This window comes from Mytilus trossulus, chromosome 2 (assembly GCF_036588685.1).
Source record: "Mytilus trossulus isolate FHL-02 chromosome 2, PNRI_Mtr1.1.1.hap1, whole genome shotgun sequence".
Taxonomy (NCBI): Eukaryota; Metazoa; Mollusca; class Bivalvia; order Mytilida; family Mytilidae; genus Mytilus; species Mytilus trossulus.
In genome coordinates, this window is record NC_086374.1 from 29,537,635 (window position 1) to 29,565,459 (window position 27,825).

General features: G+C 32.0%; 3 protein-coding genes across 3 annotated transcripts; all 3 read left to right on the forward strand.

Moving 5' to 3' along the window:
* The first annotated feature begins 3,956 nt into the window (after positions 1-3,956).
* LOC134706944 (galactose-3-O-sulfotransferase 4-like) lies at positions 3,957-6,592 on the forward strand. Its single transcript, XM_063566326.1, has one exon. The coding sequence runs from the start codon at positions 3,964-3,966 to the stop codon at positions 5,272-5,274; it is 1,311 nt and encodes a 436-aa protein (XP_063422396.1). The 5' UTR covers positions 3,957-3,963; the 3' UTR covers positions 5,275-6,592.
* A 3,751-nt stretch (positions 6,593-10,343) lies between these two features.
* Positions 10,344-15,079, forward strand: LOC134705027 (uncharacterized). Its single transcript, XM_063563796.1, has 3 exons — positions 10,344-10,508; positions 13,043-13,270; positions 14,213-15,079. Exons 1-3 carry the CDS (start codon positions 10,384-10,386, stop codon positions 15,039-15,041), a joined length of 1,182 nt encoding a protein of 393 aa, XP_063419866.1. The 5' UTR covers positions 10,344-10,383; the 3' UTR covers positions 15,042-15,079.
* Positions 15,080-20,214: 5,135 nt separating this feature from the next.
* On the forward strand, positions 20,215-27,770 carry LOC134705028 (D-beta-hydroxybutyrate dehydrogenase, mitochondrial-like). The gene is made up of 6 exons (XM_063563797.1): positions 20,215-20,445; positions 21,969-22,166; positions 23,039-23,191; positions 24,128-24,321; positions 25,120-25,359; positions 27,587-27,770. Exons 1-6 carry the CDS (start codon positions 20,250-20,252, stop codon positions 27,686-27,688), a joined length of 1,083 nt encoding a protein of 360 aa, XP_063419867.1. The 5' UTR covers positions 20,215-20,249; the 3' UTR covers positions 27,689-27,770.
* The last annotated feature ends 55 nt before the right edge of the window (positions 27,771-27,825 follow it).

The window sequence follows — 27,825 nt, forward strand, 5'->3', positions numbered from 1 at the left end:
TTTACATTGTATTACAGCTAATAAGTAATCTTTTCCTGCAGAATTCACAAACAGAATCTCATAACTCAAATATTTATTGAAAGTAAGAATCTTATCAGCCATAAAAAATACATACATCTAGATTTACTTGGAATGTTGGATTTTAGAAGTGCTTATAATGCAAAGTGTTCTTCTTAATTTAATGAGACTTTAGATATAAAAATATTTTTAGCTCACATGCAAGTGAGTTATGTCATCCTTTTGTCTCCATTGTTTGTAAACTTTTTCTTTCAAAAAAATCATATTAAACTGCAAAATGCATTGAAACCAAAGTTTTTCTGAATCATCTGAATGATACCAACTACAAAATTTGTGATTTTAGTTAAGGTTGACCAACCAACATGGCTGCAATGTCTAGATATAGAAAATAGAGGTCAAACTACATATTTAGCTAGTATCTACAAAATTTGTGATTTTAGTTAAGGTTGACCAACCAACATGGCTGCAATGTCTAGATATAGAAAATAGAGGTCAAACTACATATTTAGCTGGTATCTACAAAATTTGTGATTTTAGTTAAGGTTGACCAACCAACATGGCTGCAATGTCTAGATATAGAAAATAGAGGTCAAACTACATATTTAGCTAGTATCTATATCAATAAGTGAAAAACTAACAGGGTAAAAATGGTCAGCATATGAATATTTCAAGTTCTAACAATCCAAAATATTTTTGGAAAAAATGTGTCCACCTACTTTTCAGTCGTTACCCCTGAAATATTGATTTTAACTATTATGGCATTTCCTTGCCTTTGTCAAGAAGTATATGAACCAGGCTAAAATTGTAAATTGTAAATTGCAACATGTTAAGCATGATCAGATGAACTTGAAGTCAACCTGAAAATCCAAATCACACTGTATAAACAGTAAACAATCATAATCAAAGTACTGCCTACAACACAAGCCCTTGGCTCACACCGAACAGCAAGCTATAAATGACTAGTGTAAAACAATTCAAACAGGAAAACTAATGGTCTTATCTGTCTATAAAACGAGAAATTAGAAACACTTATGAACCACAACAAGCTGCTTTTGCAGGAATATCAAACCCTTAAATTTTTCTTTCTGTTCTACTCTTAACACTTTATAATCCCCATGCTCAATTGAAAAATCGACTACACAGGCTTTTTATACGAAAATATAAAAAGTAGATACATATTTGTTGTTAAAGGTCATGATAAATCTAAATTTATGTGAAGCATCAAACTTATTTGCATACCAGATACTCTGATTGAGAAGGAGATATAAAAAATGCTGGACTTTTTTTTATTAACAGTTTAACATTCGAATTTGATGGATTGATATTTCAGCAGACAGTTGGTATTTCAATGGACATTCTTTCAGAAACTTTTCAAAGAGAAAAAGCATCTTGCAAAGTTTAATTTCAATATCTGATATATTGGTGATATTCTGTCACTCAATAGTTTACATTTCAATGATATATCACAGTGAAGTTAAGGATACTACCGAAAGTATAAGGTCGGCTTCGTTTCTTTAATTTTTTTTCATATCTACAAGTTTTATATCAAGGGTTTTTGATGGATCTAAACGAGCGTAAAATCTTACCTGTAACTAAAGGGAGCCGACATTTTGAATTATGGAATGTTTGACATGTCCGTCTGTATGTGTACGTTGCAGATACTAATTCTGGCTTTTATTCAACGAGAGAGATAGACACCTATTGGCAGTGTTGGAGAGCAGCATTGAAGCTCTCATCTTGTTCCCTTTTTCTCGTATGTGACCTACTGAATTAAACTTATCGACAACTTCACGGTTTGTGGTTATATGTAAAACACGACGGATGCTACATTTGGATCAAGATCTACTTACCCTTCTGAAGCACCTCAGATCAACTAAGTTTTTGGTGGTGTTCGTGTTGCATAGTTTTTAGTTTTCTATGTTGTTTTTACACTTGATAATCTTTTCCTCGTTATTTGCCATGGCGTTTTCAGTTTGCCTCCACTTGTGGGTTTTAATATCACTGTGGTATCTTTACAAACAATTTATTGTGTGCTGATATTATTGGAAAGTATCAAATGAAATTTATTTACTGGTTTAGGATAATGTGACTGAATCTTCACCGGAATGTACGGATTTTATTAAAAGGAGTGTTTTCCTACACAAAATCTAGTCTAACCTAGTTATGAGGAAGAACGACAAAATCTACACAAGTTTAAAAGGATGATTTGTTTCCCACTGTTTTAATTTGTAACCCAAAATAGTCTTTGGCCTTGAATACGCATTTCAAAATAATGTTTTACATTTTTTGAATGTTCGATTAATATAATAGATCAATTGTTGATACCAAGTAATGAGTAGATTATTCAGTTATACAAATTGATTTAATACAGATGTAGCATGACACCAGGTTGAAAAACATCGAAGTAAGTCAGTTTATGTTCATTTGATACACGTATTTTTGATATATTTTCATTAAGTAAGAGGTAACTTCATGTGTCCGTATTTTTATGCCCCACCTACGATAGAAGAGGGGCGTTATGTTTTCTGGTCTGTGGATTCGTTCGTTCGTTAGTCCGTCCGTCCATTCGTTCGTTCGTTCGTTCGTCCGCAGGTCAAAGTTTTTGGTCAAGGTAGTTTTTGATGAAGCTGAAGTCCAATCAACTAGAAACTTAGTACACTTATTGCTTATGATATGATCTTTCTAATTTTAAAGCCAAATTAGACTTTTGACCCCAATTTCACGGTCAATTGAACATAGAAAATGAAAATGGGAGTTTCAGGTTAAAGTTTTTGGTCAAGGTAGTTTTTTATGAAGCTGAAGTCCAATCAACTTGAAACTTAGTACACTTGTTGCTTATGCTATGATCTTTCTAATTTTAAAGCCAAATTAGACTTTTGACCCCAATTTCATGGTCAACTGAACATAGGAAATAAAAATGGGTGTTTCAGGTTAAAGTTTTTGGTGAAGGTAGTTTTTTGATGAAGCTGAAGTCCAATCAACTTGAAACTTAGTACACTTGCTGCTTATGATATTATCTTTTTAATTTTACAGCCAAATTAGACTTTTGACCGAATTTCACGGTCCATGGAACATAGAAAACGATAGTGCCAGTGGGGCATCCGTGTACTTTGGACACATTCTTGTTTATCCTATTTCTTCAACTATACATAGTTGAGACTGAGAACATCATAATTCTTTTTAAACTTAGTCCTACTTAATCAATTAGTTTTGCCTATCGTCTACAAGCAACGAAAGCAGGAAAATCGAAAGAAGATAGAAGTGAACTGTTGTTTAAGTTGACCAAGAAAAAAAAAAAAAACTGTAAATAAGAGTGGATACTCTGTGATCGTCGATGAGTTATCACCCAACACTAAAATAAAAAGATAAAAAAAAACAAACCACGCAATCTTAACTAAAAGACAAGTATTTAACTCAATGATATCCTCGGTGTATTATATACATGTATATTATAAAGGACAATTGTAAAATGATTTTTTTATTTGAAGTTTTCTTAACATATTCTTTTGATTATGACAATTGAGTTGTCCCTAAATGTGTTTCTTTTATAAGTCGATTAGGAATATTATTCAACGGTTTCAAAATTAAACATGATGTCGAAATATGGTTATAAAAATTACTGAGAAAAAGATGATTTTGACCAACTTGTCTTACGAATTTTAGATGGAAACAAGAGATTCAAGAGTTAAATACTCAAATTTGCCAATAGAAGATAAAAGAAAGGTCGAACATATATTAATAAGAGGATACATTTTTCTATAATTCGGTTATTTTTTACCCTTCGGTGATGCCTAAGAAATTCGGTGCTCAGAACTTGGCAATAATAGCAAGTTGATGACTATCGTCTAAGTAGAAACACTAACTACAAAATGAAAAAATCATAAATATAAATAACACAAGTAATACATATTTTTTATATTCATCTTTTCAGAGTGCAGTAAAAATATGTTGTGCAACACCTATAAGCCTGGATATTGTATTATTCTTTTGGACTTGCTTCTAATTCAAGTGATTGGCATCGACAACTATTATCATGGATTCAACATTAACCGTTTTGGTTTTCAAAATCGTATGATTTCCTTTTTTGATAGAGAACATATTGCGAAACTTTCCTCTTCAAAATTAGAGAAAGACACTTACCTTAGATATCTAGATTATAACAAATATAATACTCTGTCACTTGAACAGATCATGGCAACGTTTCAGAATAAAAGGAAGGACGTTAATACTTGTACTCAGCCGCAGAAGAAAGTTGTATTTCTGAAAGTTCACAAAGCCGGTAGTACAACTGTCCAAAATATATTTCTGCGTTATGGAGACACACATGGACTTAATATTGCCTTACCAAAAACATATGATATGGAGTGTTTTAATTATTTGGGTTTTCATAGTATATTGAACCAGTCAAGAATTATGAAACTTCCAAAAAATAAGACTACGGATATTATTTGTAATCATGCTATTTATAACAAGGGAGTGTTTACAGAATTCATGGGATTTGATACAACTTACATAGGAATACTCAGGGATCCCGTCAATCAATGGTCGTCTGCAACTTTCTTCTATGGTTTTATTGAATACCTACGTGATCTTCTTGGTGAGCATCTTGAAGACAGACAACTTCTATCGGCCGCTTTGGAAAACCCTAGTATTTTCCACGACTGTCCACATACTCACAACTCGATGTTTGAAGATTTAGGACTTTCCCTTAAGGATACTGACAACCAATCAGCAGTCGAAAATTACCTTAGACTTCTTGATGACGACATTTCATTGATTATGATTATGGAGTATTTTGATGAATCTTTGATTCTTATGAAGAGACTATTATGTTGGGATATCAAAGATATCATGTATGTACCGTTAAATATAAACAGCGAAAAAATGAAAAGAAAAATAATTTTGACAGACAAAGATCAACATAACCTATTCAAATATAATTACGCAGATTTTAGGCTTTACGTGCATTTTAAGAAGAAATTATTCAACAGAATAAAACAATCTGGAAACAACTTTTTTGCAGAAGTAAAATATTTCCAAAACGCAAGAAAATCTGTAACAGAATACTGCAAAAGATGTCAATCATCAAATTTCTCTAGTTGTACTGATATAAAAATATTTTCATCAGAATGGAGTAAACAGTTAACTATAACTGGAAAGGACTGTCAATTCATGATGACACAAGAGGAATCTTTACTGCTGGAACTAATGAAAAAAGCCAGGCAAAAATATGGTATTAATCAGCAGGAAAAGTAAATATACACACAAGAAAAGTTGTCGATTGTAGTTTCTATGCCTGTACCAAGTCAGGAATATGACAGTTGTTATCCATTCGTTTGATGTGTTTGAACTTTTGATTTTGCCATTTGATTGGGGACTTTCCTTTTTGAATTTTCCTTGGAGTTCAGTATTTTTGTGATTTTACTTTTTTCTATTGAAAGATAACCAAAAAAAAGGACCCGATTGGTTTAGTTCTGTGTGCTCTTGGATAAAAATAATGTTTTTCATTGTTGAAAAAACTTTCTTTCCTTCTCTAATGTGAGAAATTTTATACTGATATTGGATTAAAATATAGTAACTACTTGGTACAATAATTGAACATTCAAAAATAATCCAGTACGGCATATTCACATTTTAGTCACAATTCTAAGTCTAACAAACTAGCAAAGTTGTACGATCTCCGAATTAACCATAGAATAGCTGTATAAACTTCCTCTGTATGGATTGTATAGCTTAGATGATACACGGTGACTGTTATGTTCTATCTATCGATAGTACATGGCGACAGTGACGGTCATCTTCTATATATCGATAGTACATGGCGACAGTGACGGTCATGTTCTATATATCTAAATGGTTTGAAATACAATTTTATATCTTATTTCTTTAGTCTCGATATCACTGCTATGCAAAAGGTAAAAAAAAGGAAATATTTTGCATTATGAAAAATAAATGAAATTGCTTTTTTCAAAATTTTCTTGAATTTGTGTATGATATAGATTATTTCTTTCTTCAGAGAAGACAAATTAAAAAAGAATACAATTTGAAATATTTTTAAAGAATATGTCTGTTGTATGATATTAAATCAAATTGTTCATGATTGATCGATTACATTATAGTCAATGTTGAGCAGCTTCGTTCCTAGATAATAGCACTTTTCCTTACCATTTCAGAAGACTTAATTAAGTAGCTCCATCATAAAACCCTCGTTCTATTATTGACAAACCGAATCCCAGTTTAGCAAATTTTGATTGTGAAGACTAAAGTTACAATACTCTCAATTGTAAATGTCGTCTACGGAGTTTGACTTTTGCGAATCGATATACGTCGGTGGAACGAAATGATGTCGAAACCAAAAATAGGGAAAGATGACATTAAATTCGTCATGTCTTTTTTTTATAAACATCGTTCGTCAAATAACTAAAAGTATTATACATTTTGAGACGAAGACTATTTTAATAAGGACATTCCCGATTATGAAGTACTTTTGTTGATGTTTTTCACACTTAAAGAGAATTGATATTCTTTATTTTAAATTCCATTCCAAGAAGATCCTTAAATTTCCTGTCATTTTTTTAAACATTTTTTTTTCAAATAGCTGAAGTATTTGTGCGTTGTGAGATTAAAATATTTTGATGAGAACATTAATTCCTGAATATATAAATAAAGATCGCTTTGGATGGACTAAATTATGTAATTGCAATTGGTAATGATTTGTTTCAAATGTTAAAGGTTACAGATTCTAATTTGAATATAATAGTTATCAAAGGTACCAGGATTATAATTTAGTACGCCAGACGCGCGTTTCGTCTACACAAGACTCATCAGTGACGCTCATATCAAAATAATTATAAAGCCAAACAAGTAAAAAGTTGAAGAGCATTGAGGATACAAAATTTCAAAAAGTTGTGCCAAATACGGCTAAGGAAATCTATGCCTTGGATAAGAAAATACTTAGTTTTTCAAAAAAATCAAAGTTTTGTAAACAGGAAATTTATAAAAATGATCACATTATTGATATTCATGTCAACACCGAAGTGTTGACTACTGGGCTGGTGATACCCTCAGGGACGAAACGTCCACCAGTAGAAGCATCGACCCAGTGGTGTAAATAGTTATCAAAGGTACCAGGATTATAATTTAGTACGCCAGACGCGCGTTTCGTCTTCACAAGACTCATCAGTGACGCTCATTTCGAAACCTTTATAAAGCCAAACAAGTAAAAAGTTGAAAAGCATTGAGGATCTAAAATTCCATAAAATTGTGCCAAAAACAGCTTAGGTAATATATGCCGGGGATAAGAAAATACTTAGTTTTTCAAAAAAATCAAAGTTTTGCAAACAGGAAATTTATAAAAATGACCACATTATTGATATTCATATCAACACCGAAGTGTTGACTACTGGGCTGGTGATACCCTTGGGGACGAAACGTTCACAAGCAGTGGCATCAACCCAGTGGTGTAAATAGTTATCAAAGGTACCAGGATTATAATTTAGTACGCCAGACGCGCGTTTCGTCTACATAAGACTCACTAGTGACGCTCATATCAACATATTTATAAAACCAAACAAGTAAAAAGTTGAAGAGCATTGAGGATTCAAAATTCCAAAAAGTTGTGCCAAATACGGCAATGGTTATCTATGACTAGGATAAGAAAATACTTAGTTTTTCAAAAAAATCTAAAGTACCAGGATTATAATTTAGTACACCAGATGAGCGTTTCGTCTACATAAGACTCATCAGTGACGCTCATATCAAAACCTTTATAAAAGCAAACAAGTGAAAAGTTGAAGAGCATTGAGGATCCAAAATTCCAAAATGTTGTGCCAAATACGGCTAAGGTAATCTATGCCTGGGATAAGAAAATCCTTTCCACTAAATAGTACAATTTTTAGTTCATACACTCGTCTTTAGAAGGCTATTACTATTTAAAAATTTAATCAATTAAATAAATTAAGTATTTCATCGTTACAAAGGTAATCAGAAGTCATAAAACATTCAAAAGTGAGCTTATGCACTCCCGTTTATCATTCATACGAAATGTTGTTCACACCTGTAACGGTGAACCGTGACGGCTAGAATTCACTGATTGAAGATCAAAAGATCAGTATGGCATAATGCTAATCTTTTAATTACCTTGAGTTTAACCATGCATTCAACATTCACTAAGTGTCACATAACAATACACATTGTATTTCCACATTACAAGCCGAACATGTTTGGACTGAAGCAAAAAGGTCAGAATACAAACATGTATTTTTATACACTATCGATCTTGTCAGTTTCATATGTTTGTTTAAATATTTGTAGAAAAAAATCATAAAAATGTTCATTGTATGATTTACTTTTATTACTAAAATTCGTGTCAAAAATCCGCACATAAATTCTATAATCTAATTTTAAAAGTTGTATGGCTATCACTTATTTTTAGTTGGTTGATAGTTACACCAAAAGTCGTCGATGCGCTTTAAAGTGCGTTATATTATTGTTTATAAACAAGACTTAAATGAGATTTATTTCACTCCCGGCATGCAAAAAGATTTAAACTACGTCACATAAGTAAGGAAGTTTGAAGAAATAAAATGAATAGTTTCCTTTTTACTTCTTTATTAGTTTTCATATCAAAATAAAACTTGGTGAATATATTTTTTTTATAATACTATGAACATAATAATAAGATAAGTGAAAAACCGCGAAGTTTCCCTTTACTTTCCTTTGCCGACAAAGGTCTCCGAGTCGATGCAATCAACTATGGCAATATCCTCGATCCTAAATCGCAACTAAAAATGTAATAACAAACACGTAGTACAGGATCTCAAATGCTATTGACGACTTCTAGACTATACCTCATGATTGATAGTTCATGTATTATCCGGCTGTCCTTGTAATTACCAATATCAAACGGCCTTGTCGACAGCACTTCCCTGCAAAATGTGTTATCCCTATTTTTGACATTTTTACCTTTTATGTCTGTTTGTTTTACTCACACATCGTAGTCAATATTATGGAATTTTGTGCAACTGTCAAACAAGTGAGAGGTTTAGCTAGCTATAAAACCAGGTTAAATCCACCATATTTTACAAAACGTAATGTACTGAGTTAGGAATATATGACAGCTGTTGTCCATTCGTTTGATGTGTTCGGGCTTTTGATTTTGCCATTTGGTATATACTTTTTCATTTTTGAATTTTCATAAACTGCTTGATAAATGTATAATGTATTGACTATTCTCACCATATACCCTTGTGTCACTTATTAGGTCTGTTCTATATTCCTTTTTGAATTTTAACCAAAGATGTAGAACTTGATCTTCCATCACTGTATTGGATACTTAAACTTCACAAGTATCCATATAAACAGCGATATATTGTTTTTTTCTAAATTATTAACATGACATTTTTTACCAATCAAAGTCGGACTTTTAAGTTATTGTAAAACAACCTATTCTAGAGGTAGTGTGTATCAAATGTGGATACTTAAAAAATCTTTTAACTATTTGGATTCGAGCGTCACTGATGAGTCTTTTGTAGACGAAACGCGAGTCTGGCGTATATACAAATTTTAGTCCTGGTATCTACATGTATGATGGGTTTATTTACAGTACATACTATCTATAAAAGGCTCTTTCATCTTGCAAAACTAATAGCATTACAGCATTTGACCTTTTCTACACTTAACACAAGTATTCCCCATTCCAAACTTAAAAGAAAATTTAAAGAGTTGGCCCTGCTTTGTTTCATAAAAAAATACGTCATCTTAAATACAAGTATCTTGTGTAAGAAAGGGATACATCCTACTTATATTTATATATATATATATTCACCGGCATTTTTTGCTATAACTTTCTCGGCTCTATCATAAGGTGCTGAATCAACTAGGTGTTTGTATAGCTGATGCAATGGAGTTGTATAATTAAAAAAAAACCCGCTCCTTTCCCTGTTTTATGTTATTAAATTATAGCATATTTCCAAATTATTTCGGAATTATGAGTTTACCGCTTATTTTTGACATTCAAGGAAGAGAAAAGTGAAATTGTTGGAACCTTGAACTCTTACATTTCACATTTATAAATTGTAATTACATATTGTATTAGCTGAATTTGTTGCTTATAGTTAAATTAATGTTAATCGTCATGTAATTATATTTTCCTATTTATAAAAAAATAACCTTGGACCAAGAATATTATCAAGGTTATTATTCTGTTATTCACATTTTAAAATCATTGAAAATTAAAAATAATAGTATAAAATGATTTAAGTACCTTTTAATCAAAAGAACTTTTCAAGGCAATGGTTAATAACTATAATTTAGCCTGTGATCGCTATAAAAACATCGGTTCTGACCACTCCACAGTTAACAACAATGTCTTGGTTCCTTGCGATTAGTTGTGTGTATATTGCAGCGGTTACATTTGTGTCTTGTTCACGACACACACAAGAATCGCTGTTAGATCATCTGGCTATCGACAACTGCGACAATCATGCCGAGTAAGTTATCATGCATTTTTTTTGTTTTTGTATCTCTCTTTGTATATATTTATGTACAAATTACAAGCAAGAACGTAAAAATGTTTAATTTTTATCTGTTACTGATGTGAGCAAGAATTTTAAAAAATCAAAAAACAAAACAGGAGATGGGTTACGATCTTTTCGGCTATTATCACCAGCCCAGTAGTCAACACTTCGGTGTTGACATGAATATCAATAATGTGGTCATTTTTATAAATTTCCTGTATACAAAACTTTGAATTTTTCGAAAAACTAAGGACTTTCTTATCCCAGGCATAGATTTCCTTAACCGTATTTGGCACAACTTTTTTGGAATTTTGGATCCTCAATGCTCTACAACTTTGAACTTGTTTGGCTTTATAAATATTTTGATATGAGCGTCACTGATGAGTCTTATGTAGACGAAACGCGCGTCTGGCGTACTAAATTATAATCCTGGTACCTTTGATAACTATTTACACCACTGGGTCGATGCCACTGCTGGTGGACGTTTCGTCCCCGAGGGTACCACCAGCCCAGTAGTCAACACTTCGGTGTTGACATGAATATCAATAATGTGGTCATTTTTATAAATTTCCTGTATACAAAACTTTGAATTTTTCGAAAAACTAAGGACTTTCTTATCCCAGGCATAGATTTCCTTAACCGTATTTGGCACAACTTTTTTGGAATTTTGGATCCTCAATGCTCTACAACTTTGAACTTGTTTGGCTTTATAAATATTTTGATATGAGCGTCACTGATGAGTCTTATGTAGACGAAACGCGCGTCTGGCGTACTAAATTATAATCCTGGTACCTTTGATAACTATTTACACCACTGGGTCGATGCCACTGCTTGTGGACGTTTCGTCCCCGAGGGTATCACCAGCCCAGTAGTCAACACTTCGGTGTTGACATGAATATCAATAATGTGGTCATTTTTATAAATTTCCTGTATACAAAACTTTGAATTTTTCGAAAAACTAAGGACTTTCTTATCCCAGGCATAGATTTCCTTAACCGTATTTGGCACAACTTTTTTGGAATTTTGGATCCTCAATGCTCTACAACTTTGAACTTGTTTGGCTTTATAAATATTTTGATATGAGCGTCACTGATGAGTCTTATGTAGACGAAACGCGCGTCTGGCGTACTAAATTATAATCCTGGTACCTTTGATAACTATTCATCGACTAAACATTCTGTCATCGACTTGGCATGATTACATATTAGCAGGTTAACTAAACCATTTGCTTTAGTCTTTCTTTCAGCGACCTCTTTTGATTGATTTTGTTTGATACGGTATTGTCTATAATTGCTTTGCTTGTAAATAATTGTAAAACAGTTTTTTAGTTATGCAAATTATATGTAAGAAATGCAACACATTTTAAAAGTTTGTCGCTTTCATCCCTCACAGGACTTTTCAATGTGTTTAAACGTTGAATATTCATAAACTTACGCAAAAATAAATAAAAATAAATTTGGAAAAAAATGCCCATAAAGAGTAATTTGCATGAGTTTACTTAGTTGAGATAATTCATAAAATTCACGACAAAGTGGTACGGCAACAGTATCCATCATCATAACGGTTTCACCTTCGATCATCAAATAATCCATGAATATAATATTATATGGTTTTTTGTTAAGTCTCTGTTTAGACACAACACCAGGGATTGACTTTAACATAGACATATTGACATCGGGACTTCTCCCGTACGGCACTAGAATGGCGTCATCGAGTACTTTTTTCAATTATTTTTACGGACCAATGTCTGTTCGTAATATCCACGTTAAATTTGATTTCTCGTATAGGAAAAGTATTTTTAGGGTTTTATTCAGACAAAAATGGTCTCGAAAACTGTAACAAAATGAATATGACACTACAAAAGTTGTATGGTCCGATACGCTTTCCTTGATTAAGCTTAATCAGGAAGGCTAGAACCAAACCACGTGAAAGTCAGAAACTTATAAATACGTTAAACTTTAGGAGGTATTGACCAAAAGGTACATAATGATAAATAAATGGCTTTATTCATCTTATTTCAACATGCCAACAACCAAGGAGTAGGAATTTTAGTTTCTTTAAAATATCAAACACCGGGTGTGTTGAAGATCATTTGGTGGCCTTCGGTTGATTTCTACTCTTTGATTGGGTTATTGTCTCCTTGACACATTCCCCATTTCCATACTAAATTTTAGATATTATAATATAGTTAAAGTAGAAAGTTCGACTGAGAGCAAACATGCTTCAAAAACTGGATCTAGTTTGTTTGTTTAGGTGGATTGCGACCAAATGACATATAAGTTAACAACAATAGTCACACAGTACGACTTTTAACAATGAGCAAAGTAAGCTATACAATCATGGCATATTTATGTTCTTTCTTGCTTCTAAAGGGTTAGGACAAATAACTCGTCTTCGAATTTTGAATTACTAAAATCTTTTTTCTTTTTTTTATTTTCATTAAAAAGCCATCACTATCAATGTTTATCATTTTAAACAAATATGTTTATTTATTTTTTCATTAACAGACAACCAGAAGCCGTTCTATCCCCATCGAATACAGGAGGTTTAAGATGCGTAACTGCAACTGATGAAAAAGTGTCTGATTATACGTACTTTGATAATGTGCGCATGACCGTTGGAAACACTCCCATGTACACTGTCTTCCAGGGTTTGTTAGACTTCACTGACAACACTCCACGATTCTGCTTCGACAAGGACAACACACTTGCTGAGTTTGATATTAATTTTAAAAAGTGAGTAACATGTACATCATTTTGTTATGTCAAGTTGCTGTTGAAAAAGTCATAAAAATATAGCACATGCCTTGACAATTTAGATTTTTTTTCAGTTTCACTGTCAAGATATTTCTTTTTCATTTGATGCATAAATCTAAAAAAATGAATCTGAAATTCACAATCAGATTTTTTTTGAATTAGCCAGCTCTTTAAAACACATTCTAACATGGACTGAGGTTAGGCAAATAATCTGGCACCGAAAATATTTCGTAGTTTTCTGTCGATACGAATAAAGGAATATTCGAAACATCAAACAATAGAGGGCACCACATTTGGTTTGATTCTATTTATAATGGTTCGCTTACAAGAGGTTCGAAACCCCTAAACCTCTTATTCTGTCCTCTTTAAGAATTTTATATCAAGTAACGTCAACATTAGTTAATCGATGTAATATATTACAGCAGATTATCGAGCCATGGTTTGAATAACGCTTTGGTCTTTTAGAAAGACACTTGAGTTTCGGTTTCAACGAATTTGGTTTAGCATTTTATCCCAACAACCCAGACTAGACACAAAGACGGGTTTTTTTCTATATATATAATGTTTTAAGCTATCCCGTCCCATTTAATATTAAAAGGTGTAAAACTCTTTACTGTTGATGCATTTATTTTCATGGATATTGATTTTCTAAGGAACAAATATTTTCGTGAATGCTTGATTTCGAGGTCATATAAAAGTCAGCATAGGTCCAAATGAAACTTTGTGGTTTGTTGAACATTTAAATTTGTGATTGACCAATACCTATGAAGTTTACGAATATTGGTAACCAGCGTTCAACTATGAATCCATGGCAATAAAGAGAGTGTATAATAACGTATATAGTGTGAGATGATATTTCTCCACTCAAAATACATTTTCATATATAAATGGAACGCTCATGTTTATCTTTTGCAATTTTAGCAATAATCCTCTTGAGACCTCGAGGGTGGAGTTAACTCCCTGTCGTACCGGTGGATATTGGACCAATGGAAAAGTATTTTGCTCTCCCCCTGAATGTTCTAAGTATTTACGTCAACCAAAAAATGCAGAATATTTCGAAGAGGAACTACATGTGACAATGAATATGAAGGATGTTTACGAGATACCAGTAAATGGACCAAGAGGTGGAGCGTCCCTGATAAAGTATGCTAGTGGAAGTGACCATAGATTGATCTACAACATAACGTCAAACACAACACAATATCTGACAACAGAACAGTTCATTTCATATTGTTCAAAGTTTGGTCCCTGTTACAAAGGCGAGTTTCTTGGGAGAACAGATTTGCTTTATTTCCATGGAGGATGGCCTCCAATGATTCTCAAACGACAAGGTGACCAGGTCTTACTCATCCTGAGATATGACCCAAGAAGCTTTGTATACCCAGAAAAGTCACCTCTGGTCTCATGCAAGAGAAAATCAGAAAATGATTTTGAATTATGCGAATCTCCTACTGGTTCTTATTCCTGGAGGAAAATATGGAAGGCGCCATTACCTTACAAAAAGGAATGGTTATCATTACGATTCTTAACGCGTTGGTCTCACAAGCAGGATTGTCTCATCCAAGTTACAGATACTGAGACACAAGAAGAACTGGTTAACTATACTGGTCCATGTGGTAGATATGCTGACATGAAACTTGGAAATTATCCGTATGCAAAGGTCGGTATTTCAAACAAAGGTCTTAGCGGATCAGTCAAAATGAGGTTCCGTGATGTTATGTTGACACAAAAAGGACCTGTAACAAAATGATGCTTTAGTTTGACATTAATCAACGCGTTTGACACAATTTGTCGACTTCTCTATTTGAAAATAGTTTTTGAAAAATAAAAAAACCCGTCTGGTTATTTTGATTAGTATCTTTTAACATGCTCTTCAATTTTATACTTTTCTAACTATTTTGATCTTAGCGTCAATTATGAGTCTTATGCAGACAAGACGTAAGTCTGGAGTATCAAGTTGTAGGCCTGGTGCCTTTAATAACTATCAACAGGTTTTCAAATATATATTTAACGCCTATGGTAAACGATTAATCTGCTTGATTGTCATAATTAAAAACCAGATATATACATTGCCTACACTTTTCCTATTTCAAACGCGTTTCTATGAAATCACAAATTTACATTGCTTGCATTTTCTTGCATTTCCTATCATGATTTTCTTGATAGAGGGTTACTGCTCAGAAGGAAGCTATTAGACCAAGAGTTCCAAATGGTGAAGTTGAAATCATCCCTTCGTAAATTTTACGGACGCCATCACGAGTTGGTTGACCGTTATGGAATAACCGTTTCACAAATGATATCGGATTAGTTCCTTACGTCCAATATACGTCGTAACTACAATACCCTTCCCTTTCATGAATGTGACCTACCGAATTAGACTATTTACCGGATTTGTAATCACATGCATAAGCAACACGACGAGTGCCACATGTGGAGCAGGATCTGCCTACCCTTCCGGAGCACCTAAGATCACCCCTAGTTTTTGGTGGGGTTCGTGTTGTTTATTCTTTAGTTTTAGATGTTGTGTCATGTGTATTATTGTTTTTCTGTTTTTCTGTTTGTCTTTTTCATTTTTAACCAGACGTTGTCAGTTTGTTTTAGATTTATGAGTTTGACTGTCCCTTTGATATCTTTCGTCTCTCTTTTACACAATGACTACCTTTGTAATGTTTTTTTTTTAAAGTTCTGAAGAACTTGATGACATATATATTTAAATGAGGAAATGTTCAATCAAAAAAGAATAACAAATGAGCAACAATCAATATGAATCCCTGTATATACCAACCTCACCTGCATATATGATATACATTCGTTACTCAAGAGTTTTTTGTTGGTATTCCTGCACCAGTTCACTGGCTTCAGTTTTAAATATAGACTAGTGTAGATACTATAAATGTGTACAAACCTGACATCTAACTATGTTGTAGAAAACGTGATCATCATTTCATCAAAAATATATACACAGTAAACAATTTATTTCACAATGCATATGCATTAATCCAAATTTGCATCCATTCGTACGGTCTCAATAGAAGAATTTCCCGCGGAAATGTCAGGTGATATAAACATGGAATTGTCCACACCCATGATCACCGATACGGATGAAATACGTAGAATAAAAATTGTGGACACAGCAATAAGATCAGATATAAGACCCTCATGAGCTCGGTGTATATTAAAAAAAATCAATTATTAAATAAATGTGCTCGATTAAAACTGAAGTAAAGACTAATAAAAATTTGAGTCTATCGAGTGAACCCCCTAAATAAAATAATACTGTGTTCTTGACGACTTCCCGACGGGCTGATCGATAGAAAAGATATATTCTTATTAAATATGTTAAAAAGCCTTAAAAATACAAAGAATTTCATTTTTTTGGTCCGAACGATCACATATTTTGCCCTCTACTGCATAAACTTTAATTATTATTACAAAATTTGCTATTTAAATTTAGTCCTTAAATATTCTAATGCCAATTTCAAGATTTTCTTGTAGTTATCTTGTTAATATTCGTTTCTTTAACAAATTCCGATGCCATTTTCATCGATGTTCTTCTTCCGTCATTGTTGTAATAAACGCTCAGACAGGAGTTCGACTAGGGCGAAAATTGAAACACAACACATTGGATAACTTTGTAGATATGAATACCTTAGGTATTTGATAAATCAAAGTTGTGTTACAGTAAAACAACAATTATATACAAATGGAAAATAGGAGAGGTTTTAAATGATAAATAGTGACTGCAAAGGAAGAACAAAACTTAACGCTGCCAAGATCATATCTACAATATACAAATCCATCAGCAGTCAAATGAACAAAACTAATAAGGTTAACAAATCAAAACAAACCCTTAAAATGCTACCAAAGTATTTTGTACGAGTACATAGAAAGCACTTTTTGCAACAAATTACAACAACAAAATTTCAACTTAGAGTAAAACAATTCTATGCAAAACTTTTATATCAGCTCTTTCCTAAGAAAATTTCATTAAGCAACAATATGAACATATTAGAAAAAATAATATTGTACAAAACTCATTTGTTTTTATAGATTTACAATACATACGCATATAGATTCCACTGCAAAACGTGTGTTACGATATATCTGCGTTCGAGACAGTTAAATTTTAATGTTTAAAGAGTGCATGCAGCTTTTTAATATCTAGCATTCATCTTTTTAGAGTAAAGGGATATTGTAGTAGGCGAGTTATAGTGTCGGAATCTGTTTCCCTTTAAGATTTTTCTCTTTCCCTTTGAAAGATTTGTAGTTGAAAAGCAAGTCATTGCAAACATCCATTGTCGTTAAGCTCTATCATCAACAATAACACGGGTGGCGACAAAATGTCCGCGAAATCAATCGGGTAAAAAATTGACCTTTTAACTATTATTTTTTTTAACTTGTCATGCTTTTATTTTAATTAATTTTTGAAATTTCGAAGAAACCAAGGAATTTTGGCTAGATAATTAAATTTTGATTAATCATTTGCCGAGAACAGATCACTTTTGAGGAGAACTTGTTATCATAATCGTGCAGAAAATGTAAAATAGTGAGAAAAAAAATAGAGAAACAAATCTAAACATTTAGTTGTATTTCAAATGAAGAATGTCTTAATCGGTGAACTGATATCAACTTGCAAGAGATGCGAAACGCATTGTACATCATTTTGGTCATTGCTACTGCTAGTTGACGTTTAATGCTTGAGGGTAGTACAATAGTCGGCAATTTTGTCTGAATATGAAGAGCATATACATATGTTTTTCTTTTTGCAATTTCAGTTTCTAAAGCTATTCGATTTTCGTTACAAATTTGGGCTGAAGCTTTTTTGAATCAAGCGCCTCTGATGATTCATATGTAGCCGAAACTCGCGTTGAGCTTTTAAAATTGTAAGCCAGGTTTTCTTTTATTTATCTAAGTTTTATCATGTAATTGTGCTTTAACTCTATAGTTTACTTTCTATTAAACATGAGTATAGAAAATGGGCTGACTATAATACATTCCTGCATGTGGAATCATACATATTGAAAAAAAAACCTTCATATTTTTGATAAAATTGTTAACAATTAAAAGTTTTTTTTTTTTATAGTTGTGAATCATCATTTACATAACTTAAGTCACTACAAATATGAAAATATAAAAAAAACAAATAAATTTTTGTTTATACATAATTTAGATATCTTATTTCATTCATAATTCCATTGAAGATTTTGCAGCATAAACATTTACGTGTATTCAATAAATCAATCCGTCATTTATCAAATAGCAAAATCAAAAGCCCAAACACATCAAACGAATGGAAAATTTGGTACAGCCATTTCAGCATATACAAAATAGCGGAGTAAACCTGGTTTTATAGCTAAGTAAACCTCTCACTTAGGAAGCCATACATTTAGAATTTAATACAAGTTAAATATCAGCTGTGACTCAGACATTGATTTTTAGACATTCATATAGCATTGCAAAGTATCCTATTGTAACGTGTCATCGGTGGATTGAATGAACATATCGCTTATCAATATAGTTTAAATTGTTAATCGAAAAGGGAAAACGCGAAAACCTGTAAACACGTAAAACGTGGAGTAGAAAAGCGAAAATTCGAATTAAAAAAACGCGAAACAAAACATCTCGCGTTTTCCAGTTTTCGATACCGCGATTTTGCGTTTCTATTTCGTTTTCACTCTATACAATATAACGGGCGAACACGCAAATTGGCATTAACTGGCCAGTAAAAGTTATAGATATAATGGCAACAGGAGTATACCGCGGATTAAAGTCATAAATCGATTGTAAGAAAACAAATACGGATAACAAAAACTACGTAGGAAATACATCATTTATAAGAGGAAACCAACGAAACAACAGAACACTAAAGTCCAACAAAAACAAACGACAATGTAATATACATAGAAACGAACTATTAGATAACAACAACCTTATTCGAATATTATGTTCATTGAAAACCAAAACGTTATTAAAGAAAGTGATGGAAATATTTATATTGCAACTGTTAAACATACAGTAATTGAAAGAAGAAGAAAAATTGACACATGCGTTTCATTTTGTAAACAACATTTGTTTTAGCGTAAGGATGTACCTCAAATATAAGTATAGATTATAGATGTATAATTTCTTTCGATTTCCGAATCAAAGAAGAAATAACTTGGCCTAATCTTAATATCTCCTCTGCACGTAAACCTTTCAAAAAATGCAATTACCCAACTATAGTCATAAGTTCTCAAAATACATTTTCTCACAACGATTATATTTTCTACAGCAGATATCATGTTTTACTTGCTAATCAGTCTCTCTATGTTTTATGGGTTAACGAACTTGGTGTTGAAAGGAGATCTCTACTCATATTTGTTACATATTTCCAGACTCAAAGAATTTTATATATAAGATAAAAGAGGGGAAAAAGATACCAGATGAACCAATTTTTCATTGTTTAAATATGATAAAATTAAGAAAGGAAATGGTGAATATGTCAAAGCGACAACCACCCGACCATAGAGTAAACAACAGCCGAAGGCAACCAATGGGTCTTCAATGTAGCGAGAATTCCCGCACCCGTAGGTGTCCTTCAGCTGGCCCCTAAAATATGCATAATAGTACAGTGATAATGGACGTCATACTAAACTCCGAATTATACACAAGAAACTAAAATTTAAAATCATACAAGACTAACAAAGGCCAGAGGCTCCTGACTTGGGACAGGCGCAAAATTGCGGCGGGGTTAAACATGTTTATGAGATCTCAACCCTCCCCTATACATCTAGCCAATGTAGAAAAGTAAAAGAATAACAATACGCACATTAAAATTCAGTTCAAGAGAAGTCCGAGTCTTGTGAGTTTGTATGTTGATCTCCCGAACATAGGGATTTATAATTTTTCTTATTGTCGCTTTCTTTTATACTTAACATGTGTCAAGGTTCTTATCTTTCTTGTGATATCAGTACACAAAATGAACATAACAACAGCCTACCGCATACTGTGTATTGTTTTCTTCATTTGGTTTGTGTTCAATATTTGTGTGAATTATTATGTCTACATATTTTTATTGATAATTCTGAAATTGACATTCATTTACTTGGAGCAAAACTATAAGAAGCTGTTACCCGTTCAAAAAAGATGTGTTCTTATTACTGGATGTGATACAGGTAAGTTAAGTTGGCGTATAGGTACTAAATGTTCCTTCCTATAATGTATAACTATATATTTTGGACACAATATCATATGAAAATGTGATTCGGCCATATTTAGGAAATTAAGACACGTTTAATGTTTGTCGTTGACGGATTATGTTCGTTGTTGTTCTGCATGTTTGCATGTTTTGTCGTGCATTTCTCTGTGATGAATGTTCTTGTGTGCGTTTCTGTCACGTAGTGTTGTTATCTCATTGATATCTGTTTAACATTTTCACACGTTCAACCCAACATTTTAGGTTTAAATGATCTTCCTGTTTTCATCTTTTGTATTTGATGTGTTTCCTCGATTTTAGTTTCTAACCTTGATTTGGTTTTTTTTTATCAATCGATGTATGACTTTTGAACATCGATTTACTACTAATGCCTTTATTTACAAATAAAAACAGAGACTATCATGCTTCGAAAAGTAAATATTGATAACGATTTTAGTGAGCATGGTATGATTAGAGGTAGATAAGAATTTAGTACTTCTTCATTTTATGTAAAAGTGATAACAGCTACGGAACACTTTATATCAAAATTGTTGACGTACAACTAAAAGGTGTCAAGTATAATTACAATATTAACTAAGTTGTAAAAAGAGGCAGACGAATTTTTCACTGCATAAACTTGAAACATTGTCATTCCAATTTAAACGTTAAAATTCTCTACTTGATTTTTTTCCAGTAGTCAAAAGTAAAGCAACAAAACTCCAAAACTCCAAGGAACAATAAAATCTTAAAGTCCTTTATCAAATTACAAATCAAAAGCTCTAACACATCGAACGAATACAGAACAACTGTCGCATTCCTGACTTGGTATAGTCATTTCCTTACGAAGAAAATGGTGGATCAAACTTGGTTAGATAGATAGTTAAGCTACCCACTTGTATGACATTCGCATATTATTCCATTACATTGACAACAATGTGCTAACAAAAACGAACAGACATAATAGGTAAAAAGCTCATAAATAGGGATACGAAAGTCAACATTGTAAATAAATCACTATAAAATCAAACAAATAATTTAACAAAGAAAAGCAAAATGGCATAAAGACAAAGCACATATTAGGTAAAGATTAAAGACAATAATCTTGACAATAAGCAATCACTTCTTAAAGTTGCGATTTTGATTCATTTGTTAATCAGCTGATCAACTGGTTAATGCTATCTCCGTGCTTTATAATTTCATTTCAGGATTCAAACACAATAACAGAGTTATTACTTACAAGATTTTTTAATATTTGATAAAAATAAGTACAGAATACGTTTATTTTATTTTTTTAGCTTAGTATGGTCATTAGTCAATAATAGTTTTTAGTTGCGTTAGACATTGAAATGTCTCACTGGTTGACACCACGACGAGCATGAAAATAGTGTCATAACCAATATAAACAACGTCATGTGAAAACTATATTAAGGTACTGTTAAGAAGCAGTGTCTTTTTATGTCAACTTGTTTTGTAAATGAGTAATGCTCATCGTGTTTTCTGCAGGATTTGGACATCATTTGGCGAACCGCTTAGCGGATGATGGATTCAATGTATTTGCCACTGTTTGGAAAGTCGATAGCCCTGGGGCTAATAAACTTAAAAAAAGAAAGTCAAATATGCACGTAATTCAGATGGATGTCACCAAAATAGATGAAATAAAAGCTGCTGTTTCTTTCGTGAACACAAAAACTAAACAAAAAGGTAAGATTAACAAAGGCGTAGTCCAACCAATCGCAAAGAAGGAAATCACGGTCAAAGCGATATAATTAAAATTCAAACCCCAAAACAAAAGGGCATCGAACAAAATAAACGCTTAAAAGATGAAATGGTTTGAAAATTATATCCCTTATCAAGTATCTGCAAATATTTATATCGAACAAGCAACACAAATGAATACGACTGACACATTCATACACTTCAAGCAAACAATAACGCTAAATGAAGTTTCAGTGTTTATAAATGTTTAGTGTGTTCTGTATAATTTTTTTATTAATAAATGAAAATTTAATACAGGTAATTAAGTTTCATTAGCCATTGCTTTCTTTATTTTATGGCGCTTTATATATATTTTTTTAAATGTACCGTAAAAAATATCATCAAGAAAATCGCAGAATTGGTATTTGTCATTTCTATACTATTCAGAATAAAAAAAAATTAAAAAGAAAACAAAGTATTACAAGAAAACAAAATAGGTAACACAAATTTTGAATTGTGAATTTCTGAAATTTTGAAAACATCAAGTTATTTTCAATATCATTCTAAATATAACTGTGTTTTAAAACGTATAATCATCACAGCGAAAAAATAATATAGGTAACACTATTTCAGTACATTATTTTTTATAATAGCATGACAAAAGCAACATTTATATGAGGAGGTTCCATCAATTTAGGTGTGTGCCCTGAACCTACCGAAAACAAATAAATCAAGAATAGTGTAAACTTGTATATAAGAATAATTGATCAATGCTTACATATGTGGTGTCATCATAAAAGTTATAAACTTCTGAAAATATGTTGGCATAAATAAACCATTCAGTTATTTTTTCTCTTTTATTTTTTTTGAATATGCAGGCTTGTGGGGTGTAGTAAACAATGCCGGTTTCAACATATATGGAGATGTGGAGATATGTACCATGGATCATTATAGAGCTGTATTAGATGTTAACCTGTATGGAATGATATCAGTAACTAAGGCATTTCTACCACAGATCAGAAATAATAAAGGTAAACTTTCACATTGAATATATAAGTATGGAAGAAAAATAAATGAGGGTGGAAAAGAATGTTAATAAAGATAACCTCGTTCTCACACCATGCTGGAATATTAAATGTTCAGAATTCTTCTCATATATTACCAGTCAGTCAGAGATTATTTCTACCTCGTGTAAATACAAATGGGTAAATACAAATGACGACAAATAAACTGAAACACAAAAGAGGGCAATTGGAGGAGACACTTAAAGCACAAAACAGATAATTTGGCAGTAAGAAACAGGTCTTGTGACATTTAGTAAATTTCCTTCCTGGTAAATGTGTCACACAATTGTTCAAATAATATTTAATTTCATCAGAACTAATATAATAATATATTTTTCATTTTGAGAAATGTAAACTTCCGAATCTTGATCTTGATTTATAGAAAAATGAATAAAAGAGTTCAATCATTAAAAAGCGTTCAAAGAGTGCTCGAACATTTAATTGCGAATGCGCATATATCATAGGTGATTATAACTGCTGTCAGTTAAGAGTTGAATATAGCTTAAAATACCAAAGAAAGCCTTTCAAAAAAGCAACATTTCACTTGGAAGTGTCTCTAAAATACATATGTATGTGTTTTTATTAACGTCTGGAGAGTATCGATGTTAATTAAAAATTAACAAATCTCAAAAGGTTGAATATTTTAACATCTGGAATAAGTGTACTTAAAGTATCGATAATTTTACATTGGTCGTATCGAACTTTATGAATTATGCACACAAGACCATCGTCAAAATTTCGATGTGATATCTCATTGAAAATAATGTTTCTTTAAGTACAGTCAGGCTTCTAATCCGATTTAAAAGAAACAATTTAGTAAAGGTTATATTTTTTTTTGTGTATACTCCTGCTTTAACATGGTAACATCGTAGACCAAGTTTTTTTTCAATCTTCTAATTTAAGGTCGAATAGTGAATGTTTCCAGTGTAATGGCTCGCCTTAATTACCCGGGTAACACTAACTACCAAATATCAAAACATGGAGTAGAAACAATGAGTGACTCTTTAAGACTAGAGATGATTAAATTTGGCGTTGGAGTGTCCATTATAGAACCTGGGGAGTATGATGCAGCAACATCCTGCAGCAGTCCAGAAATGGTAAATTTCAGATGATTAAAAAAAAATCAATTATTGAAACGTATTTTGAATAATGTTTTAATCCGTTTGTATTGAATTGGCGTGTGTGTATTTTGATCACCATATACATTTTTTTCTTCTTTATAAGAATTGAGAAGCAAAACTCGAACGAATTTGTAACGTATCGTTTAATAGAAACGACTGAAATAGACGAATTTACTTGATAGTTGACACATAGATGTATCAATTTTGTGTGTGAGTGTATAAATTGAAGAGAATTTACTAGAATCGGTAAGAACTTCCGAAATGTGAAAATAGAAGAAATCTGATAACAGCATGTGCAATAAAAAAAATTCCCATCAATTATATAAAGAATATATGTACCCAAATAAGGCTTCTTTGAATCCACATGTTTGAATATACCTATAGCTTTCAGAAAATATAATATAGTTTCATGAACAATAAATAGATCTAGCTCATATTGACTTTAATAACTTTACCAACAGTATTAAGGACCTGATTAAAGTTGTAAGAATTTGACCAGATAGGAGAATACTCTAAAAACAACTATTCACAATGCATCGTACATCACGTAACAATATATGCAGAGAATGGCATACACATATGGTTTAGTTAACTGACCAAATAATATAATTACTTTTCATCTTACAAAATAACTGGCATATAAAACGAAATTAAGATATCATTGTATCTTGTTATGGTTTACCAAAGTTTACCACGTATTTATTTTCAACATACTTTTAAAAAAGAGAGCAAAATTCCGTCGTTTTATTTGTTTTCAATATGGTTTGTTTTCAGTGCAAAAGAGTGAAGGCAGATTGTGAGCAGATGTACGATAGAGCATCAGAAGAGGTTAAGGCAGTATATGGGAAGGACTACTTCTATCTACCATATGAAAACATGAGGCAATATGGGGAGACTGGTTCATCACCTACCCCTAACCCAGTCTTAAACGCAATTGAAGATGCCTTATTAAATGTCCATCCTAAGGCACGATACCTTGTTGATGGTGGAAGTGGTATAATTGACAAAACTGCAGTAAGTTCTGTATACATTGAATATGTAACAAAAGTCTCTGTGTCACTAATTTTCAAAAGTTTTAATGGAAGAGTTTATGGTTGAGTATTTTATAAACTAAGACAAAGAACGAAACATGAATAAAAAGTTTTGTGTATATGAATTTATTGTATCATTTCGATAAGGACCTTAATATATGGATTGTTTAAAAGTCCCTACTGGCTTGAAATTATTACATTTTTAACAAATTATGTTAAAGGAAGATCCAGAAATAAAGGCAACAGTAGTATACCGCTGTTCAAAACTCATAAATCCATGGACAAAAAACAAAATTGGGGTAACAAACTAAAACCGAGGGTAACGCATTAAAAATAAGAGGAGAACAACGACATAATACTAAAATGTAACACACAGAGAAACGGACCGAGCATCAGACAAAATCCCAAGATAATAACAAATATAACAGAAAAACACATTCAACGCACCAAATTTATAGAGTATCATTTTGATTTACAAGCTGAGCCGATACTTCTGCTGGTGCATTGACTTTTAGTCCCCGAAAGTATCATCAGCTCAGTAGTCATTGCTTAAATACCGATATGATTTTTGTTTTACTTTCTAAAAATCTCATATTAAGAAATTATAAAAATGAATACTATAATTCCACCTCCCCTAGACTCAAAGTGACTTTATGTATTAGCTGTTATTTATAAATCCCCTTGGTACAAAAGCTACAAAGATTGTACATTTTATTTGTTCCTGGCTTTTTAAATATTTGGGTTTAAATGCACCCTATGAAAGTAAATCCAGAAAAGCGCCTTCAACGTGCGAAATAGATATAATGTTATTTTCGTTATTTTTCAATCAACTTATCGTCCGTAATCCCATGTTATTTTCAACATGTGGTATTCCATCGTTTTTCATTTTAATTGAGAAACATTTTCTGTGTTCGGTCAATAACTTTTCAGAAAATTTTCGATGAGACTTTTTTGTGGTATGAAGATTTTTTTCTTAGAACGTACTTAGGGACGAAGTTAAAACCAAAACATGTATCTTTACTGATATAACGCCCGCCATATTATGTCAGTTCATATAGCTCACGTTTCCATTCTTGATATTGTCATCAGTTAAGTTGTGACATGTACTCTTCTTTTCATTTATTACTTGCTGGATTTTTTATCGTTCTCATTTTGACAAAACGTAAAATCACAAAAATACTGAACTTAGAGGAAAATCAATTTGGAAAGTCCATAATCACATGGCAAAATCAAATAAAAAAACGTATCAAAAACAAATAGACAAGAACTGTCATATTCCTGACTTGGTACAGGCATTTTCAAATGTAGAAAAAGGTGGATTAAACCTGGTTCTAAAACGCTAACCCTCTCACTTTAATGACAGTATCATCATATTACATTATATTAACATTGATGCGTTAAATAAACAGACACAATAAATAAAATAGTCAAAATATGGGTACATCAGTCATCATCGTATAACAATTTTAAAAGGAACAATTTAACAGAACACAAACACATTTACTATCTACGAACACATTCATTGATTTGAGTGTCTGACGTCAGAAAATTGTATATGTCACATAAATTTGTCGTTCAATGTGCATACAAACAATTTTAAAATTCACATAGGTAATGTTAGCATACAGAATTAAAAAATCAAAAGTATGTAAGAATAAATTTCAGAAATAGACCGAAATCTAAACTAGTACAAAAGTTATATATTGAATTTATAAGAATCCACAAATAGTTAATTCAACTACGCGATTGAATGATTTTGACCTTTGTGGTTCAACGTATATTGTAATTCATAATAGAAATATATAATAATGAAATATAATAGAACAGTATCATACTGACGGGTTCACGTTATAAGAACAAACGAAATACAAAAAATCGCATATACAAAACAAACTACCAAAAAAGGAAAGCCAATACAAACACATTGACGCGATGTATAAGAACCGAGCCACGTCAAAAGGATATCAAACATGTGCACACACGCATGCAGTGCAAGGGTTTTCAATGTAACATTGTCACTTCGGTATACTTTTTGTTTACTTATATTATGTAATTATTGCATTACCTCAAGAGTTTTCGTTCATCTTAAGAAATTACAATCAGCTGGACAGAAATAAGTCAGTACTTCACCACATACTCGTATCAAACGTTTTATAAAATTTAACGATTTTGATATTTGTAATATTTTGATACTCATTTTCATTCTACAGATAATGGCCAGAATAGACAGCCTTCTGCCAGAGTATGTTAGTGACTTTATTTGGAGTACCAGAACCGGGTGTTATAAATCACCCCGTGACCAGTCTGCTTGAAAATACAAGCTACTGAATAGATATCATGCGAAATATATTTAACATTAAGAAAAAATAAAATGCATATATTTTTCAACACACATTCAATTCTATTTGTCTCTATTTGTCAATTGAATAATCTTTTTGATATCTTAATA

Coding starts and splice junctions, on each gene's coding strand:
- LOC134705028 (XM_063563797.1), top strand. CDS start 20,250: ATGAACATAACAACAGCCTACCGCATACTGTGTATTGTTTTCTTCATT. Junction 23,192..24,127: donor ACAGATCAGAAATAATAAAG/GTAAACTTTCAC, acceptor TTCTAATTTAAG/GTCGAATAGTGAATGTTTCC. Junction 24,322..25,119: donor CCTGCAGCAGTCCAGAAATG/GTAAATTTCAGA, acceptor GTTTGTTTTCAG/TGCAAAAGAGTGAAGGCAGA.
- LOC134705027 (XM_063563796.1), top strand. CDS start 10,384: ATGTCTTGGTTCCTTGCGATTAGTTGTGTGTATATTGCAGCGGTTACA. Junction 10,509..13,042: donor AACTGCGACAATCATGCCGA/GTAAGTTATCAT, acceptor TTTCATTAACAG/ACAACCAGAAGCCGTTCTAT. Junction 13,271..14,212: donor TTTGATATTAATTTTAAAAA/GTGAGTAACATG, acceptor TTGCAATTTTAG/CAATAATCCTCTTGAGACCT.
- LOC134706944 (XM_063566326.1), top strand. CDS start 3,964: ATGTTGTGCAACACCTATAAGCCTGGATATTGTATTATTCTTTTGGAC.